We start from the raw sequence: 21,458 nt of genomic DNA, 5'->3' as shown, positions 1-21,458 counted from the left end.
ACCCCTTACAACCCCACTGCGTAGTTGAACGGCTGGAGGAATATACACACTTCCAAGAGTGGCCCGCAAGGACTGCATCCCGTGTCCCGGAAAGAGGACGGGTAACAGCCGGAGCCCGCCCGCACAGCCCGGCAGCCCGCACGACCGGCAGCCCGCACCCCCAGCCCCGCGGCTCCTCCCGGTAGCCCCGCCCCTGCGCCCCGCCCCTGCGCCCCGCCCCTGCGCCCCGCCCCTCTCTGCTGAGCCTGGGGGAGGGGCATAGAGGTCGCGTGACGTGACAGCAGCCCGCCGTTGATTGGGCTTCCAGGGACGCCGGCTAGGGGAGGGGGCGTGTCCTCCTGTGCTGATTGGCTGCCGAGGGGCGCCGGGGTGGGCGGTGGCGGCGGCGGCGCGGCGGCGGCGGCGGCGGCGCGGGGGCAGGTGCCGAGGGGGACGGGACCCCGCAGGGCAGGGCAGGGAGGGCGGCAGCGGCGGGCGGGATGGGTCCTCGCCGCCGGCTTTGCTGAGACTCGCTCGCGTGGGCTGCCGGCCGCAGGCCCGCAGTGGCCGCGGGGCATGAAGGGCGTTCTGGGAAGTCCCGTGGCCGCGGCCGCCGCCGGCGCCGCGATGCAGGAGAGTTTCGGCTGCGTCGTGGCCAACCGCTTCCACCAGCTGCTGGACGACGAGTCGGACCCGTTCGACATCCTGCGTGAGGCCGAGCACAGGCGCCAGCAACAGCTGCAGCGCAAGAGGCGCGACGAGGCGGCGGCGGCTGCCGGGGCCGGCAACCGCGGCGGCAGGAGCCCGGCCGGGGCCTCGGGCCACAGACCTGGCGCGGGTGGCGGCCGGAGGGAGTCCCAGAAGGAGCGCAAGAGCCTCCCGGGCCCCGGCGCGCCGCAGCCGGACAGCCCCGGGGTCGGCCCGCCGCCCCCTGGTACGCGCGCCCCGCCCGGCACCTGGGCGCCCCCGGATAGGCGCGGGGGTCGGGGGGCAGGACAAGGGGGTCACGGAGGTCATCGCTCTTGGCCGCCTCCCGACCTCCGCTGCGAGACCGGGGCCTGGGGGTCCTGGTCCAGAGGGAAGGGGCCTTGTGGCGTTGGAAGGTAGGAGAAGAGGACGGGAGGGGGCGTCACGCCCCTCGCGGGGGTGGAGGGGAGCGGGCGTGGAGCGAGGGTCTCAGCGTTCTGGAGCTGAGCCCTTACAAGTTGGGCAAAGTTGAGTCACACGGCTCGGGCGGTGCGTGTGGCGGAGGTGACCCCGGGGAGCTCAGAGGTAGAGCGTGCGGAGTCCGACTCCGTCCCCCAGCCGGACCTCTGTCTGCAGGATGCCGGTCGGGAGGCCGCAAGGGAAGCGTGGTGGGGAGGGGAAGGCAGGAGGGCGCGCCCGGCCGCGGGGTGCTGGAGCCGAGGCCTAGGTGACCGCGGGGAAGGGCTGTGACGTCAGGGCCAGGAGCGGAGTGCGGCGGGGACGGCCGCGGGGTCCCCGGCTGCGTGCGGGCCGCGCCTTCACCCCACCCCGGCACCCTCCCGCAACCGGCCGGTCGTTGTCCAGTGCAGCATGTAGTGTCCTTGGGATATGTAACCTGTCCTTAACTCGGGCTGCTTCAAGAAAAGCGTTTGTAACCTTTCACCTTTTCAACAAGCACAAAGTTCCCCACACCGCGTGTACCAGAGACCCCGGTCCGCATCTATCAGGGAGGGTGCTCAGGACTCGCTTGTCACCTGAACTGCATCAGCCCGTAGTCTGCAGGACTCCACCTGTGTTCCATCTGTATTCCTAAAATAAGGCGGTGATGCTGAGTGAGGCTTGCTTAATGAAAGTATTAAGGTTAAGATGTGTCGTCCGACCGCTCAGCCGTTGTTGGGCAGCGTATTCAACTCGCTTCTCTGGCTCGTTCCTTGCTCATGACAGCTGTGCTCCCAGCTGAGGTTACAACTCCTGACTTAAGGGTTGGGTCTTTGACTCGGGCAGGCTAGGTAGTATTTACCTGTAAAACTTCAGTCCAACAGTATCGCTTGTGAATCAGAAAATTCACTACAATAAAGATGTTGGAAACTATTTTAAATGCTTCTGGATATCTCAAGACCCCCATGCTGGTAGGGCCAGTACGTTTATGGGCCTATTTAAGGTGAATGAAGCTTGAGATACATTGTACATTTGGTGTTCTCATTTTTCTCATAAATCTATTTAGATAAACATAGTAATGAAAAAACTGAGGAAGGCTCAGCTTTTCCTCTCCCTTTTTAACAACTGAAAACAATGTGTTTTATCCTTTAGAATAGTGTGAAACTCCATTTAGTGCTATCTGTTAATACATTGCTTTTTAACCTTTTTAATGTTGAAAATCATGCATTATTATAAGGATTTTGAACGGTTCCCTAAATGTATGAAGTAAAGTAAAATTATCCTGTTTTTCTTACTTGTTAACACTTTGCATTTATGTACATACAGAACTATTTCTTTTTTTCTAATTTAAATGATATATGAGCTGAGTTGCAATCTGCTTTCCCTTAGCATTGTAATCTGGGTTTACTAACTTTTCTGTCAGTTGTTCATGATCCAGATGATCTGGCTTTTGAGATCCATATTAAAAATCTTTAGTTAATTTTGTAGTTAAAATGGAAATTTTGTCATTTGTCAATTCTTTTTCAGGCCTGTGTTCAGTTCATTAATTTACATTCATGTAGTTACTGTACTAAATTTTTAGAGAGCTACTCTCTCAAGGTTTTGTAGCCCTAATTGATATGGATTGTGCTTTTCTAACATTCAAAATTTTTAATTTAGAGTCTTATAAGTGAATGCTCAGTATGGACAGGAATCAAAGTCAAAACATATTTGACATATATTGGAAACATTTTTGGATACGGATGTGGAAAGCGTAAGATTTTCCCATAGAAACAGGTTTTTAACGTCCTTCACTATTGAACAACATATATAGACTGTACCCAAGCCTTGTTCGATAAATTCATTCTTGAAATTCATAGAGGCTATTTAAGCTTTGCTCTTCCTAACCTTTCAGAACTACTGTCCTTGAGTCAGAGCTCAACTTTATTTTGTAGAACATCTCACTGTAAATTTTATTATACTCTGTCCCTTCATATGGGCTTGGGTATAGGTCAGTGCTTAGACAACATGTGCCAGCCTTTTATTGGAAAGAGCTAGAGAAATTCAGTGTTTGCATTATCCACTTGGTGCTGCTGACCCAGCACAGAAACAGTCGGTTCAGTTGCAGTCTTGATCTCTTAGCACTAGATTGTGGGGGAAAAAACTGGACCCCTTTTAATCTTTGGGTGGTGGGGAGAGAATGAAATGTTCACAGTGTACTTATAATTATTCTAATAAGTAGCCAGTTATACTTAATGGTTTTTAATTTATGTACCAAAACTTGGGAAGAAGTTTTAGTACAAAGTATGCACTAAATGTCATTTTAAATTTTGAATGGTGAATTCCAAATTTAATTTAATTAAAAAAAATAACCTTGAGGAAGCAAATAGGGTGGGATAAGCTCTTAAGTAATTCTGTAGTTGAGTGGAAATATTAAGATTTTAAAAAATAAGTTATAATGAAGAACTTTAAAGCAGCATTAAAAAAACTTTTTACATTGAGGGAAAAGTATTGAAAAGTAGAGTTTAGACTATTGTCATAGTCTGTTTTCAACTTGTTAGATAATTAACTTTCATAATAACATTTTCTACCTAACATTTCAAATTTGATCTCTTTTGGTAATGTACGTGCCCTCAGATTTGGCATTGCAGACTCCTGGGATAAGTGTCAATCTCTTTTTTGCTTCTGTGAGAGGGGCAGGATCTATTTATGACAGCATCTTTCCCATATCCTCAACATGTCATTAGCTCAAATTGTGACATCAGTACAGGATCCAAATTGGACTTAAGCATTTCTAGGTTGTGGGACAATGACTTAAGATTGAACTTAGATTTATTGTATAACTTTTCACATTTGAAAAAAATAGTTTGTTAACTAACAGGTAATAAGTTGCACAATTTTATGTTAGTGGTGTCACAGACTTGATTTTTGCTTTAAAATGGGACCGGTAAGGTATTGGAACTATGTTAATACTTACCTGTGCCCAGTAAAAAGTTCAGATAGGAAATATTTGGTAGGAAAAACAGAAAAATATGTATAAACATATATTCCTTAAGAGTCATGTGTTATCTAAGTAAGAAAGGAATCCGGGAATTTAAAAAATACCCATTAATTCAAATACATTTAATATTTTTATAGCCATACAACGAATGTGAAGGGTAAGTTATACCAAGGAAAATTGAAGCTACTATAATAAAAATAATGTGTCCTGTTTGAGATGGAGACCTTTCAAATGTATATAGAGAAAAATAAACACATTTTTGGAAGATGATTTAAGAAGTGACAAAGTTCTTCATTACTGAATTTATCGAGTATTGGCTGCCCTCAGAAATAGAATCTACTTAAAAATTTTAAAGCACCAAAAGCAGAGAGGAGTAAAGAGAGAAAAAGAGACTGAAGCCTGTACTGGACCCAGCTGAGTGCTGGCTTCTGCGAAGGAGAGATGCCCCTTCGAGTGCTGACTGGCCCTCGTATGAGTTGGCAAATAGCAGTTTGGCCTCCTATTGAGAAGTATGATCATAAATGTATGAAACAAAAAAAAAAAAGTAAATAAATAAATGTATAAAACCCATCAAAGAGAAGGAGAGCAGGAAAATCTGTTTTCAAACAAAAAAGATGATAGTAGTATAGACTATTTAGAAACTAAAACCTTAATAGCCAATGATGAATCCTAGTTCATTTAAAGAACAATCTGCAATATAGTGTCTGTCCTTTAACTTTTCTGTATGGTGCTTAACTACGACATTTTAATAAAGTAGTTTCTGTCAAAAACAATTTAGCAAACATGAACTGTCACACTTATTGTGAGATACCTGTATGTTAGTTGGTATAATTTATATTGCCTAGGACAGAAGAGAAAGAGAACATAAGTATCTTAAAAGTTTTTTTAGGAAGTACAGTTGACCCTTGAGCAATGTGGGAATTAGGGACACCACCCTCCTGTGCAGGCAAAAATCCACATAACTTTTGACTTCCTCAGAATTTACCTAATACCCTACTGTTGAGTGAAAGCCTATGGATAACAGTCAATTAACATGTATTTTGTGAATGTGTTGTGTATTGTATTCTTACAGCAGATAAGCTAGAGAAGACAAAACACATTTACACTACTGTATCTCAAAAAATCCATGTACACATGGCCTGCACACCTCAATCATAGTGTTGTTCAAGGCTCAACTGTAGTTGCTTTAGGGCCGTGACAGCATCTACAACTTCTTCGAATGTTTTCAAACTTCCCAGATTTTCCTATGACTTTAACTTCTAGAAAAGTAGAATTTAAAACTCTCTCTGGACAGTAAATATACCGTCATGGACCCGGTGTCCCAGCTCTCCCTTCTGATTTGTCGCCAGCAGGCCAGAAGCGAGCTCCCAGAAGAGGGGAGCAACAGGGATGGAATGACAGCCGGGGGACAGAGGTGACGCTTGACAGAGCAGAGCGGAGATCCTACAGGGAATATCGACCCTATGAGACTGAGAGACAGGCCGACTTGACACCTGAGAAGTTCACAGATGAAAAGTACGTACTGCAGGGAATGGGGAGCCAGAGGGTTTTCAGAGAACTGCTAGCATTTGCAACCTCTTCATGATGCCAGTCCTGGGAATATTTTGCCAATTTTAGTTGGGAGTTTATGTGACATGGAAGGAAATGGTCGTATGGTGAAAAATAAATTATTTATTGGTAACTGAGCAAAGACTCCCTAAAAAACTGCACAGGAGTCTGGGAAACTGGTTACATTTTGTTTTGCAGTGTAGGCTAGGGATATAATTATGGTTTTGATTTAACATTACTGATTTAGACTACTAAAAATGTAAACAAGTTTCTGGGCCTATGGTTGGTTAGGTCAGTTGGCTCTCATGATGACAGACATTTTAAGAAAAACTGATACAGTGTGTGACACCAATTCCTGGCTCCCATACCTTCCTCTAGAAAGTGCTGTAACCTGGCAGGTGGTGCCAGCATGTGGAGCTGGACTCCTGAGTGATGGGGCTGCATGCAGGCTGTGTGTGCCTACCTGTACTCGCAGAGCAGTCCTCGGGGTCTTATGCTTGGTACTACCATGGCAGGGGCTTGCTGCCTGAAGTTTTTAATTATTCAACCTGCACAACACTGAATTTAGATTAAGCAAGCAACTTGTGAATCTCGTTTAAAGCAAAGTAGGTAAAAAAAAGTCTAGGGAGACTAGAACCGTGTATGTGGACTCTATCAGCTGTCAACAGTTTCATGTCAAGGGAGCCATTATTCCCAAAGTCTTTCAACTTCTTGACTATTCATTCCATTTCTGATCCTGGCTACAAGTTTTATTCAAAGGATAAGGCTTTGTAAAACCATGTTCATTAAACTGCCCTACCACAAAAAAGTACAAAAATCCAGCAGAGAATAAGTAGCTCAGTCTGGGAGGGCTGAGGCAGGTGGTGACTTTCACAGATCCAGACCCTAGAAGTCACATATTCAGAACATGAAGATGGTGTATCTGCCACCATGTCAGAGGGTAAGGGAAAAGAAAGGCTTAATTCTGCAATTTTTGGTGATTTCTTCAATTTTGCTGTGTAATGGCCATCGTCTGCTTGCTTACAAAAAAAGTTTTTGGATCAGAGCTATTTATTTGGGGAAACCTATGTGTATTTTTTTTTTCTCACTTCAGGGACTTATTCTGTGGAAATAAGGAAATTATAGCTCAAAAGCACAAATTCATGTTTCCAGCTTTTTTTAGTAGCAAAACTGTGAATCTTTAAAAAGGATGAATATATATGAACACAAAATGATACCTATTAAGTGAAATCATACATGTATGCAGAGGTAGGGTGGGATATGGGATTATGGAGGGGTTTTTCTTTTTTCTTTAAAAATAATTTCAGATTTATAGAAAGTTGCAAGAATTATACAAAGAATTCCCATATACCCTCATCCAAATTCCCTAAATGTTAACATTTGCTTTATCCTACTCTCCCTTTCTCTTTCTGTCTCTTTCCCTTCCCTTACACACACACACACACACACACACACACACACCCTTTTTGACATTTAGGAGTAAGGTGCAGAAATATCTCTTTATCTCTAAATACTTTAAATGTATTTCCTAAAAACATGGTACAGTTATCAAACTCATTAACAGTGATACAATACTGTTACCTAATTATCTAAATCATGTAATCTACAGAGTACTCCACATTTCACCAATTGTCCCATCCCTTTTAGCAAAAGAAAAAAAAAAAGCGTGGTTCAGAATGAAGTCCGAGAATGTGCACTGCATTTAGTCGTCTTCAGCGTAGACCAGCTCTTTAGTCTTCCTTTATCTTTTATGACTTTGACATTTTGGAAGAGTGTGAGCCAGTTATTTTGTAGAACAGCCCAGAATTTGAGTTTGTCTGGTGTTTCTTCATGGAATGATACTCACTTTGGCAGGAATACCACAGAAGTGATGTCTTGTGTCCTCAGTGTATTACGTTAGGTATATGTAGGGAATTATTACCTTCAAGGAAATTATTATTATTTTTAAATATTTATTTATGTATTCAGAGAGAGAGAGGCAGAGACACAGGCAGAGGGAGAAGCAGGCTCCATGCAGGGAGCCCGACGTGGGACCCAATCCTGGGTCCCCAGGATCACACCCCGGGCTGCAGGCGACGCTAAACTGCTGCGCCATCGGGGCTGCCCGGAAATTATTATTTTTAAAAAAGATTTTACTTATTCACGAGAGAGAGACAGAGAGAGGCAGAGACACAGGCAGAGAGAGAAACAGGGTTCTGGGATAGAGTCCCACATCGGGCTCCGCACAGGGAGCTTGCTACTCTCTCTGCTTGTGTCTCTGCCTCTCTCTCTGTGTCTCTCTCATGAATAAATAAAATCTTAAAAAAGGAAAAGATATTTTCCTTAATTTCTTAAAAAGTACTCTTCTATTAATAAAGATCAATAAAACAATTTGGGCAGTTTAGAAAATAATACAATTATAAAGAAAATTAAAACTACTTAACTTCCCATCTAAGATAATTACTCTTGACACTTGGCCTAATTTTTTCCTTTTTTTCTTATACACAGATATACTAAATATTAAGATGATAATACACATGTACTGAGTCCTTCATATTCTTTCAATTCTTCTTGCCAGGGCAGAGTGTTTTCCATGTTCTTAACAATGTTTTGTAAACATTTTTTATGGTTCTATTATGTTGTGTTGTCGATGCAGTACAGTGTAATCATTCCCTTAGTATTGGACCTTTACTAGATGTGAGTTCTAGAAGTGGGAACTTCAGTTAGGGCCATGAACCAGTGGTTCTCAGCTGGGCATCCTGTATCCTAGGATCCAGTTTGGGCATCATGTATCCTAGGATGCAGTTGTTACAGTGAAAGTTTCGATGGATACTTGTAATGTGAAAACAAATTGGAGTAAGGGGGGGGGATCTTTTGATACATAATAACCAATCCCTGTCCTAGTAACCTGTCCGTTTACTCTGTCAGTAATAATCTATAGGAGCATTTCTTTTTTTATATTTCTTTATTTTTTTAAAGATTTTATTTATTTATTTGAGACAGATACTGAGAGAAAACATGAGCAAGGGGAAGGGCAGAAAGAGAGAGAGAAGGAGACTCCCCCCACTGAGCAGGGAGCCCGATGCGGGCTTGATCCTAGGACCCTGAGCCATCGGCAGATGCTTAACTGACTGAGCCACCCAGGCACCCCTATGAAAGCATTTCTCATAACTCTTTCTTCAGATTTGAATATGATAGATTGAACTTTCATCTTTGCTTATTTAATAGTGAGAAATTGTGTCACCTTGCATTTTCTATGATGCATATACATGTTAGAATTATAGCATCTTGAAAATCTTTTTTTTTTTTTTTTTTTTTTTAAGAGAGCATGCATGCATGCCTGGGAGGGACAAAGGGAGAGAATCTTTTTTTAAAATTTTTTTTATTTATTCATAAGAGATAGAGAGGCAGAGACACAAGCAGAGGGAGAAACAGGCTCACCGAAGGGAGCCCAATGTGGGACTTGACCCCAGAACCCCGGGATTACGCCCTAAGCTGGAGGCAGACACCCAACTTCTGAGCACATCACACATCCAGCACAGAGCCGGTCACAGGGCTCAGTCTCACAACCCTGAGATCATGACCTGAGCTGAAATCAAGAGTTGGATGCTTAAATGGCTGAGCCACCCAGGTGCCCCTAGAATCTTGATAATCTTAACAGAGTATCTAATTCAGTCCTCTCCATGTTTATGAATAAGGGAACAAAGACCCAGAGTTGCCGTGATGAGTACTCTGGTCACAGCCAGCTCACATGGATTTTTTTATTCCACTAAGGCAGAACATGTGTGTTCACATAGAAGCAGTGTCATAAATGGTGCCGAGAGTAGCTTCCATGTGGTTCAGGTGCAGAGCTTAGCCACATCACTTGCGCATAGTCTGGGAGTGCAATTACTGTTTTTAATGCAGTAGGAGTTTTTCTTTAGGCTCCAAATAATGAGTTTAAGTGAATCTTTGAACATGGGCTATTAGGAAATTAGTCTATCTGGGTATCTTTTGACTCTCTGGCTTTTCCTGAAAGTTTACTGCTGGTCATTCAAAGTCAGTTCAAGTTCTGAGAGAATCACTTACTCAGATGTTTAATTTTTTTTCCTCCTCATAAGGGAAACATTTTTAAAAATTGGGGTAAGAAAAAAAAAATAAGAAAAAAAAAAAAAACAACAACAAAAAAAAAAACAAAAAAAAAATAAATAAAAATTGGGGTAAGATATACATAACATAAAATTTACCATTTTAACCACTTATAAATGCACGATAGTGCAGTGGCATTAAGTACATTCACATTGTTGTGCAACCATTACCACAATCCATCTCAGAACATTTTTATCTTCCCAAAGTGAAACTGTACCCATTAAATGCTAACCCTCCTTCTCTCTTCCATGAACTTCGGTCCCTTTACCTGTAAAACAGGTACTCATGTCTACTTGCTAGGGTTGCCACCAGAGAGTGGCTTACAGGGATGTACAACAGGATTCTTCACTGAAATGTTATTTTCCTTACTTTTACTTGTGAGTACATCACAAAGCTTCCTTAAGCAGAGTACAGGATTTCTCCACGCTCACTAACCTGTTAAAAAAAAAAAAAAAAATGTTTTAATGTTCCAATTTTTAGTATATATGCTGCCAACATGAGCACAAAGAAGATATATTTTATAACCAAAAGAATATAAAGAAGCAACTGAGAATATATTTAATTGTGGGTGGGGGTGTGTGTAACCTGTAGAATAAAGAAAAAAGTAGTTTAAGGGATTAAAATATCACACAAGGGCTATTTCAGGGTCAATCACTGTTATATTTCAAATGACTTTGTATTTTGCTGGTATCTGATCTAGATTACATGTAAATTCAGACCTATTCTGACTGTTGACATTCTTTTCACGTGTTATGGTATTTCACTTCCCCTCAATATTTAGATTTTTTTTCATTTATGGCCCTGTTCAACTTCCTTGTTAAAGAATGTATTGTTACTTGAATTGTGTCATTGTTTTAGAACTCTCCTTCAGATATTTATCATATGTGTAATAGATTTTACAACAATCTCTATTTAAAATTTTTGTTTTGGAGTGCCTGGGTGGCTCAGTTGGTTAAGTGTCTTGACTCTTGATTTCATATCAGGTCATGATTTCAGGATGATGAGATCAAGCTCTGAGTGGGCTCCACAGTCAGTGGGAAGTCTGCTTGAGATTCTCTGCCTCTCCCTCTGCCCTTCCCTGCTAAGTGCACATGTGTTCACGCACACATATTCTCTCTCTCTCAAATACATAAACCTTAAAAAAAAAAAAAAGAATAGAAATTTTGTTTTGCTCAGGGGTGGAGGGAGGTTGGAGACAGAAAAGCCAACTTGGAGAATGTATTTAGGATGATGTTTCTAGTAAGAGACTTGCATAAAGTTAATAAGTGGTGCTTCTGTATTTTTTTTTCTTTTCCAATAGGAGAATGAGTTTTGTATCTTTTTCCCCACATCATATAGTAGCTTTTTAATGTAACATTTTCAGCCATAGCAGTAGACAGGAACATACCTCTGGTTTTGGTGTTTGAACCACTAATGCCACTAGAGTTCAATGAGTAATTCTTCATGATTTTAAATATTTTTAAAGCCTTGACAAATTAAAAAATACAATTTTTAAAAAAGATTTTATTTATTTATTCATGAGACACATGGAGAAAGAGAGGCAGAGACATAGGCAGAGGGAGAAGCAGACTCCCTGCAGGGAGTCCGATGTGGGACTTGATCCTGGGCCCCAGGATCACTCCCTGAGCCATAGGCAGACACTCAACCACTGAGCTACCCAGGCGTCCCTAAAAAATAAATTTTATCTTATTAAAGTAATATTGTAATGATGAAAAGATGGAATCCTTCCTGCAGTAGCTTCAAGCCTAATGGAGGAAAGGCTGGCCCTCATAAAAATTAACAGTGGCCAGAGACAGAGCCAAGAAGAGGTGTGAGAAGAGGGTAGGCAGTCAGGCCATGGCACCAGTGGCAGAGGAAGAAGGGAAGATTGTAGAAGACACTTGGTTCTTGGCTTAGGTACTTTTTCATGCTGTAAGTTAGGGACCATAAGAGGAGCAGGGGGTCAGCATTGGTCATGTATCTGCAGGGCCAGGGCATAGACAGAGGGTATGTCCAGGAAGAACTGGCTTTGTGGCCTAGGATCAGAGACTACGATGAAAGATGTAAGATCACGTAGCAACAGCATAGAGATGAGGACAATGTGTGCCTAGAATGGGAGTCAGGCATGCAGGGTCACGTAAGGACAATCCGATATCCAGAAGAACGAGGGAGGCAGCTGTGTGTGAAGCACGGAGACTAGTTAAATGAAAGAGGCAAGATACGGAACTGGTCCTTTCTTGTGACTCTGGAGGTGCCTACCTCTGGGAAGTGGAATTGGGTAGCTAGGGAGCAAGGGAAGTAGCTTGTGAATGTGTACTCTGTTTCAGTATGACCTGTTACAAAAATACTTTTTAAGGACAGGCAGGGAAGGAGAAGCCAGAGAGGTCAGAGGAAGATGAATGGTCACTGGTTTCAAATGATGAATGGGGTCAAATGACGTAAAGACAAAAGTTGTTGTTGGCCTTAACAACAAAGCGCTTCAGCTGTCCTTGGAAGGTCCTGTAGGGCAGCGGGGGTAGAGTTGAGGTGGTTACAGGTTCATGTTTTCAGCCCCTGTGTCACTGATGGGTTGTTTGGGAGAGGGAGATTTGGGAGGGTGCGTAACTTGAAGTTTAATTATTTCTGTTGTACAAAACATTCCAAATTTAACTTAAATACTGAATATTAGGGCTGGAATGAATCTTAGAGTTTATCTAACCTCCTCATTTTATAAGTGAGGAAACCAGATCCAGAGGGGAAAAAGGGATGTCTTTCCACAGGTTAGTGTGAGACCTGCCCAGGACTTGGTTCTCTGATCTGGCTCCCTCACCTCACAGCTATACAACTGTGGGCAAATTATCTACCTCCTTTGTGCCTCAGTTTCCTTATCTGTGGACAGTAGTTGTATACTATAGTTCTGTTTGTGAGAATTAATTCCTGTATGTGGACTACTCAGAACAGTGCCTCAGGTGAAATTTAACAGTTACTTTATTACTCCAGCCACCATTCTTTCCAATGTATTACAGCCATCATGTCTTTCTAGAATTTTTTTTCTGAAAAAAAGCCTTAGCCCTTAATCCAGTTCACCGCTTTTGATTATGCCCCTCTCTTCCTAGACCCATTGACAGGTTTGATCGGGACAGACCACTGAGAGGCCGTGGAGGCCCCAGAGGGGCCATGCGAAGCCGAGGCAGAGGTGGCCCCGGGAACAGAGCTTTTGACGGTTTTGACCAGAGAGGAAAACGAGATTTCGAGAGGTATGGTGGGAATGAGAAAATGTCAGTTCCTCTGTAACTGCCATTTTTGCTTCGTGATCTTGATAATACATGGTATGAATCTGTTTGCTATGTGTTAATATTCATTGTACTCTTATTCCTGAGGGAGCTGATTCTGGGACAGCTTTTTTGACCAACTTCTCTGATTTGGAACTACCTTCCAGTTTAAGGGAATATTCTTTCTTTCTCTAGAGCAATCAGAACTGAAGACAACATGGGTGGATGTGGAGTTCGAACCTGGGGATCAGGTAAAGATACCAGGTATGGTGCAAATGTGTGCCTTCTGTGAACCTATAGCTAAGTGGAAATCTCCGGATCTTTATTTTCCTTTTCTTTTTTTTCTTTTTTTTTTTTATTTTTATTTATTTATGATAGTCACAGAGAGAGAGAGAGAGAGGCAGAGACACAGGCAGAGAGAGAAGCAGGCTCCATGCACCGGGAGCCCGACGTGGGATTCAATCCCGGGTCTCCAGGATCGCGCCCTGGGCCAAAGGCAGGCGCCAAACTGCTGCGCCACCCAGGGATCCCCTATTTTCCTTTTCTTGAAAAGTATATCCTCTGTTGTGCTTGCAGCATCTTTGTGCTTGCGAGCCATTAAATAGAGATTCACTTTAGGCTTTTGTTTAGTGAGATGACTTGTTTAAAGCATGGTTGTTATGTTGCAATTAGATTTGAAAACTACTTTTTAAAGTTCTTTTATCATATTTTAGCCAGACAAATTTGTATTTGCTCACGCCCCAGTACATGGCACTGTACATTTGCATAGACCTCAATGCTTTCTAAATTACTGAATATTCTATATTTTCCTGTGACCTTCCCAAGTTCTTATATACATTGCATCTTGATTTTATGAAATCATTTGCAGGCCCAAGCTCAATGACAAGTTTCGCCAAAGGTTCAAATTTGACGTTTTTCTGAGGCTTCTTGGTGTCTCAGATCTGTGCCAGTTTTGCTACTTAGAGGAGGTACTTGGTTCTGTTGCTTCTGTCATTTCCTAGCCACAGGGACAATGCCTTCCTGCATAGAATAGGCAGCAAGTACTTCAGGGCCCTGCCTATGTTGTAGGGCAGGCTTTCTACAAGTTTGAAGGCTTGAGAGAATCCAGGCTTCTGCTTTTCTTCTTCTGAAGAACATAAGCTTTTTACATAAACTGGTTTTCCTGAAACTTGTCCTTAAAGACAATAGTATACAAAACAATACCAAATGTAATATTGCATGTGCTACCACTGCGTATCTGTGTTGTTCTTGAAAGGAAGAAGAAACTTGCTTAATGTTTCTCAGTATAGGGCTTCATAGGATCTTGATTATGAATCTTTTGATTTTGTTTTATTTTACTTTGAAAGTATATATCTTATAAAGTAATACCTCTGAGTCACCTGATTTACTACCTTATTTGATACAGCCACTCCAGGGGCACCTGGGTGGGTCAGCCAGTTAAGTGCCTGACTCTTGGTTTCAGGTCAGGTTGTGATCTCAGGTTCCTGGCATGGAGTCCTGTGTCTGGCTCTGTGCTCAGCAGAGTCTGCTTGTGGGTTCTCTCCTTCTTCCTCTGACCCTCTCTACCCCCCACCCCCACCCCTCCCGCTTGTGCTTTCCCTCAATCTCTGTCAAAAAAAAAATTTAATTAAAATACTACCACTCCATTTCAGTTTGCATTGGAACTTAAAAATAATTTTGGCTGAAAGTGATTATGTTCCCTAAGGGGTCAGCATTGGTCTTATCACACGAAGAGGTAACCAGGTGCCAGGGGTGCCTCTGGTGGACTGGCATGTCCCAATGCTAAAATGACACACATCACATGTTATTTTGAGTTGTCTGTGAGTTATTAAGTCAAACCTCTGAGGCGGCAATAATTTGTAATTTAAAGATTTTTGGAGAGTAAGACTTGGATTTCTTTTTTTTTTTTTTATTTTAAGATTTTATTTATTATTTGAGAGAGAGAATGAGCTGTGGGGAGGGGTGGAAGGAGAGAGAGAGAGAAGCAGATTCCGTGCTGAGTGGGAAGCCCAACAGGGGCTAGATCCCAGGACCTGGAGATCATGACCTGAGCAGATGGCAGGTACTTGACCGACTGAGCCACCCAACTGCCCCAAGACTTGGATTTCTTATTTAACAAATGCAGATATGGATTTTGATCATGAAAACAGTATAGTACACTGGGGTTATATGCTGCCTTTGATTAATGAGAAAAGAGCAGAGGTGAGCCTAATGTAATAAGGCTGTTCATGGCTGGCAAGGCCAAACACTGTGTTGAAAGTTTGGGGGTTTTGGGGCACCTGGCTGGCTTAGTTGTTGAGTGTCCAACTTTTGGATTCAGCTCAGGTAGTGGGGAGCCTGCTTGAGGTTCTGTCCCTCTGCCCCTCTGCCCCTCTGTCTCTGTCTCTAAAATAAATAAATTCTTAAAAAAACTAAAGGTTTAAGGATTTTGCTGTGGTTAGTATTCCTCGTTGAAGGCATTGGCAGTGCTAACTAAAGTTATGGATAAGATGTTTTCAAAATCATACAGAGCCATTTCCAACGTTATTGGTTTTCTTCAACAGTTTGACAGTGGGTGCTTATGCTGAAAGTAGAATTTTCTCCATCTGTGGTAATTAAAAAGATATAATATCAGATCTCAGATATTTTCTTGTTACCGGTTGAAACACACCCATAAAAACACTTTTCAGTAATGGTGCCTTCCAAATTTTATTTCAAAGGGCAAGATGGTCTTATGTAATAATCAAGTAACATTCAGTTAAAATCTGTTCACTGTCATAGATTTGGGTAAGTGTGAATTCTGATTGAATTTGAACTAGATGACAAAGCCTTGAGGTATTTAACATCACTTGATGGAATGTACCTGTGCAAACAGGCATTTTCTGCATTCATATAAGTGAAATCAAAATATACACATGGCCCCTGATGCTTATCTTTCTTCTGTAAATCCAACATTGGTTTTCTACTTTCAACAAAATAACAGAATCTACTAATGTAAATTGTCGCTAATTTTGAAGCCCCATTGTTCTATAGTTTTGGTCACGTGGTTTTATAAGAGCTATAAGCACATTAGTTTTTTGCTTTTTCATTAAATAATTTAGGTTAACACAGGAGGGAGATCTGTGATTTTTTTCTCTTTGTTTAAATCAGCTGCTCAAGTTTTAGAAATGCTGGTGTTCATATAGTCAGCCCTTTTATGATTTGTAATTTTTGAAAGCTACAAACTATCAATAAATCTATGGTTTTTATCCCCTTGGTTTATTATGTTGCAAAGGGAATAAAGAGAAAGTTGGAGTAATTGCTGCTGCTTCTGCTGCTAGACTTGAGGGCTCCTGGGTGCCCAGACTCCGTGACCCTGCTGGGGTCAGGCTGATGTGCAGAGGCAGCCTTTATTGAAGGGCCTCTGCCAGCCAGAGCAGCAGCTGCATCCTTCCAAACTCAGAGTACATTTGATTTAGGACGTTTTTTAAAGTAAAAATCAATTATTTGGGGTGCCTGGATGGCTCAGTCAGATGAGCATGCAACTCTTGATCATGGGGTCATGAGTTCGAGCCCCATGTTGGGTGTAGAGATTACTAAAAAAAATAAAATTAAATATTCAAATTCTGTATTGAAAAATTCATTTTAAAGTTCAATACAATAGCTTTGCATTGTGAATAAGAAGTTTAAATGTAAAAAAGTCAATTCTGTTATTACAGTTTATCTTTCTTTTATTTATTTATTTATTTTTTTTTATTTTTTTTTATTTTAAATATTTTATTTATTGATTCATAGACACAGAGAGAAAGAGGCAGAGACACAGGTAGAGGGAGAAGCAGGCTCCATGCAGGGAGCCCGATGTGGGACTCGATCCTGGGTCCCCAGGATCACACCCCAGGCTGCAGGTAGTGCCAAACCGCTGCGCCACCGGGGCTGCCCAGTTTATCTTTCTTTTAAAGAATAGCTTATGTTGTGATATTTTTTCATAACGGAAGATGGAAAAGTGCTGGATTCTGCATGTAGAGTATGAAATGTTTCTAATGAATACACTTATATTGACTAATTTTTAGCATTTTCCTGAAAATGAAATTTCTTTTGCTGAGACTGCTTTTTTCTAAAGTAATATTCAGATAGGATTAACATTAACATAAAAAGGGAAAATTAAGATCATGTGTATTAGAATTCAAATTGTGTCTCACTGTTCTGTAATTTCCAATTTATAGATTGTATTTAGATGTGACAGTATATAAATTGATGTTTCAGAGACTGACTTTTCTGGCACAGCTATCACCAGCCTGTGTGTATTCTGTACACTCATTTTTGTGGAATGTATTCATCATTTTTTAAAAGTTTGATATGGCGTATTCTTGTGTATTGTGAGTCATTTAACACTTGTAGGTTGAGAATTTTTTTTAAAATTTATTGTTGACATACAACATTGTATTAACTTGAGGTACATAACAGTGATTTACCAATTAGATACATTATGAAATGCAAACCATGCTAAGTGGAGTTCTCATCTGTCACCACCATAAAAGGTATTACGGTATTATTTATATTCCCTATGCTGTACTTTTCATCTCCATGACCTTGTTATTTTAAAACTGGATTTTATACCTCTTAATCCCCTTCATTTATTTCACCCATCCTCCTCCACCCCTTTGCCCCTGTAGGAACCACCAGTTCTCTGTTTTTATGAGTCTTCATTTGTTTTGTGTTTTAGATGACACACATGAGTGACATCATATGTATTTGTCTTTCTCTGACTTATTTCACTTAGCATAATACTTTCAGGTCACAAATGGCAAGATTTTATTCTTTATGGCTGAGTAATATCCCACTGTGTGTATACAGTACATCTTCTTTATCCAATCATCTATCAGTGGGCACTTAGGTTTCTTCCATATTTTGACTATTGTAGACAATGTTGCAATAAACATAGGGGTGCATATATCTTTTAAATTTAATCTTTTGGGGCACCTGAGTGGCTCAGTTAGTTAAGTGTCTGATTTGTGATTTTGACTCAGGTTATGGTCTTATCAGTCATGGGATAAAGCCCTGCATCAAGCTCCACACTTGGCAGGGAGTCTGCTTGGGATCCTATCTCTCTCCCTTGCCCCTCCCTCTACTTGCACTCATGCATGCGTGTGCACTCTCTCAAATCTTTAAAATAAATAAATTTATCTTTCCATTTACTGGTGGTAAATATCCAAAGTGGCGTTGCTAGATCATATTGTAATTCTATTTTCATTGTTTGAGGAACCTCTATATTATTTGCCATAGTGGCTGCATAAATTTACATTCTCACCAGCAATGCACAAGGATTCCCTTTCTCCACATCCTCAGCAACAACTGTTGTTGCATGTCTTTTTGATACTACCTATTCCAACTGTGTGAGATTATATCTCATTGTGGTTTTAATTTCTGCATTTCCCTAATGATGAGTGGTGTTGAGCATCTTTTCATGTGTCTGTTGGTCATCTGAATGTCTTCTTTGGAGAACGTCTAGTCAACTCCTCTGCCTGTTTTTAAATTGACTGTTGGTTTTTTTGGTGTTGAGTTGTATAAGTTCTTTCTATATTTTGGATATTGACTCACTTTTGGGTATATCATTTTCAAAGATCTTCTCCCATTCAGTAGGTTGCCTTTACATTTTCTTAATGTTTTCTTTCACTGTGCAAAAGCTTTTTATTTAGTTCAATGTAGACCCAATGGTCTATTTTTGCTTTTGTTTCCCTTGGCTGAGGAGAGAGATACAGGAAAATATTGCTAAACAGATGTCTCAGAGTTTACTGCATATGGTTTCTCTCTCTCTCTCTCTCTCTCTCTCTCTCTCTCTCTCTCTTTTTGAAATTTTATGGTTTGAGTTTTTACATTCAGGTCTTTAATCCATTTTGATTTTATTTTTCTGTATGATGTAAGAAAGTGGTCCAGTTTCATCCTTTTGCATGTAGCTGTCCAGTTTTCCCAACACAGTTTGTTGAAGAGGCTGTCTTTTCCCCATTGTATATTCTTGCCTCCTTTGTCATAGACTAATTGACTGTATATGCATGGGTTTAGTTTTGGGCTCTCTTCTGTTACATTGATCTGTATCTTTATTTGTGTGCCAATGCTATATACTGTTTTGTTATTATAGCTTTGTAGTATAGTTTGAAATCTGAGATTGTAGCTTTGTGTTTCTTTCTCAAAAGTGCTTTGTCAGGGGCACCTGGGTGGCTTGGTTGGTTAAGCATCTGCCTTCAACTCAGGTCATGATCTCCAAGTGTTGGGATCCAGCCCTGTATCAGACTCCCTGCTCACTGGGGGTCTGCTTCTCACTCTCCCTCTGCCCCTCCCCGCTCTATCTCCTGCGCTCTTTCTCTCTCAAATAAATAAAATCTTAAAAAAAAAAAAAAAAAGGGCTTTGCTATTCGGGGTCTTTCATTGTTCCATACTTGTTTAGGGTTATTTTAGTTTTGTGAAAAATACCATTGCCATTTTGATAGGGATTGCATTGAATCTGTAGATTGCTTTGGATAGAGTTGACATTCTAACTATTCTTCCAATCCATGAGAATAGAGTATTTCATTTATTTGTGTTGTCTTCAGTTTCTTTTGTCGGTGTCTTATAATTTTCAGAGTACAGGTTTTTCACCTTCTTGGTTCAGTTTATTCATAGGCATTTTATTCCTTTTAATGCAATTGTAAATGGGATTGTTTTTTAATGTCTCTGCTAATTCATTATAATATATAGGAATTCAGGGGTACCTAAGTGGCTTAGTGGTTGAGCATCTGCCTTTGGCTCAGATTGTGATCCCAGGGTCCGGGGAATAAGTCCCACATCGGGCTCCCTGCAAGGAGACTGCTTCTCCCTCTGCCTATGTCTCTGCCTCTCTCTCTGTGTCTCTCATGAATAAATAAAATCTTAAAAAAATATATGTATATTATATATTCTTTAAAGTATATATATTATACATATATGTATAATATATCATATGTATAATATATGTATATATATGAATGCAACAGATTTCTGTATGTTCATTTTGTATCCTGCAACTTTACTGATATCATTTATTCTAATATTTTTTTCGTGGGTAACGTAGGGTTTCCTATATGCAGTATCATGTCATCTGCAAATAGTGACAGTTTTATTTCTTACCTGTTTGGATGCCTTTTATTTCCTTTTCTTGTCTGATTGGTATAGCTAGGACTTTCCATACTATGTTGAATAAAAGTGGTGAGAATGGACATCCTTATCTTGTTTCTGAAGTTAGAGGAAATGTTTTTAGTTTTTCACTGTTGAGTATGATGTTAGCTGTGAGTTTTTCATATATGGCCTTTATTATGTTGAGGTATGTTCCTTCTCTACCCATTTTGTTAAGAGTTTTAATCATAAATGGATGTTGAATTCCATGAAATACTTTTGAGATCTTTGCATCTTCATGTTGTTAATGTATCATGTTGATTCATCTGTAGGTATTAAATCATCCTTGTGCACTTGGAATAAATCCAGTGTGATGGTGGTAAATGATCCTTTTAATGTATTGTTGAATGCTGTTTGTTTACATTTTGTTAAGGATTTTTACATCTATGCTCATCAGGGATATTGGCCTGTAATTCTTTCTGTAGTGTCTTTGTTTTGATTTTAGTATAAGGGTAGTATTGGCCTCATAGAATGAATTTTTTTTTAGTTTTTTTTTTATTTCTTTTTATTGGAATTCAATTTGCCAACATATAGAATAACACCTAGTGCTCATCCCAGCAAGTGCCCCCCTCAGTGCCCATCACCCAGTCACCCCAACCCCCCGCCCATTTCCCTTTCCACCACCCCTTGTTCGTTTCCCAGAGTTAGGAGTCTCTCATGTTCTGTCTCCCTCTCCGATATTTCCCACTCATTTTCTCTCCTTTCCCCTTTATTCCCTTTCACTGTTTTTTATATTCCCCAAATGAATGAGACCATATAATGTTTGTCCTTCTCTGATTGACTTATTTCACTCAGCATAATACCCTCCCGTTCCATCCATGTTGAAGCAAATGGTGGGTATTTGTCATTTCTAATGGCTGAGTAATATTCCATTGTATACATAAACCACATCTTCTTTATCCATTCATCATTCGATGGACCCCGAGGCTCCTTCCACAGTTTGGCTATTGTGGACATTGCTGCTATAAACATCGGGGTGCAGGTGTCCCAGCATTTCACTGCATCTGTATCTTTGGGATAAAGACCCAGACCTTTTCTGGGTCATAGGGAAGATCTATTTTTAACTCTTTGAGGAACCTCCACAGTTTTCCAGAGTGGCTGCACCAGTTCACATTCCCACCAACAGTGCAAGAGGGTTCCCGTTTCTCCACATCCTCTCCAACATTTGTTGTTTCCTGCCTTGTTAATTTTCCCCATTCTTACTGGTGTGAGGTGGTATCTCATTGTGGTTTTGATTTGTATTTCCCTGATGGCAAGTGATGCGGAGCATTTTCTCATGTGCTTGTTGGCCATGTCTTCATAGAATGAATTTGAAGCATTTCTTCCTCTTCTATTTTTTGGAATAG

At 41.0% G+C, this 21,458-nt stretch overlaps 1 protein-coding gene across 2 annotated transcripts in view; it reads left to right on the top strand.

The window, feature by feature from the left end:
- Positions 1-482: 482 nt before the first annotated feature.
- HABP4 (hyaluronan binding protein 4) overlaps positions 483-21,458 on the top strand; it is a 42,854-nt gene continuing 21,878 nt past the window's right edge. Inside the window, exons 1-4 of one of the 2 annotated variants that reach the window (XM_038526840.1) lie at positions 483-913; positions 5,437-5,599; positions 12,814-12,954; positions 13,165-13,233. In XM_038526840.1, the coding sequence (XP_038382768.1) occupies positions 556-913; positions 5,437-5,599; positions 12,814-12,954; positions 13,165-13,233 (731 nt within the window). In that variant the 5' untranslated portion in view covers positions 483-555. Of the gene's footprint in view, positions 914-5,433; positions 5,600-12,813; positions 12,955-13,164; positions 13,234-21,458 lie in introns of both variants that reach the window. The other variant, XM_038526839.1, reaches the window with a different exon arrangement.

This window comes from Canis lupus, chromosome 1 (assembly GCF_011100685.1).
Source record: "Canis lupus familiaris isolate Mischka breed German Shepherd chromosome 1, alternate assembly UU_Cfam_GSD_1.0, whole genome shotgun sequence".
Classification (NCBI taxonomy): Eukaryota; Metazoa; Chordata; class Mammalia; order Carnivora; family Canidae; genus Canis; species Canis lupus.
This window is presented reverse-complemented; position numbering and strand designations above follow the sequence as displayed.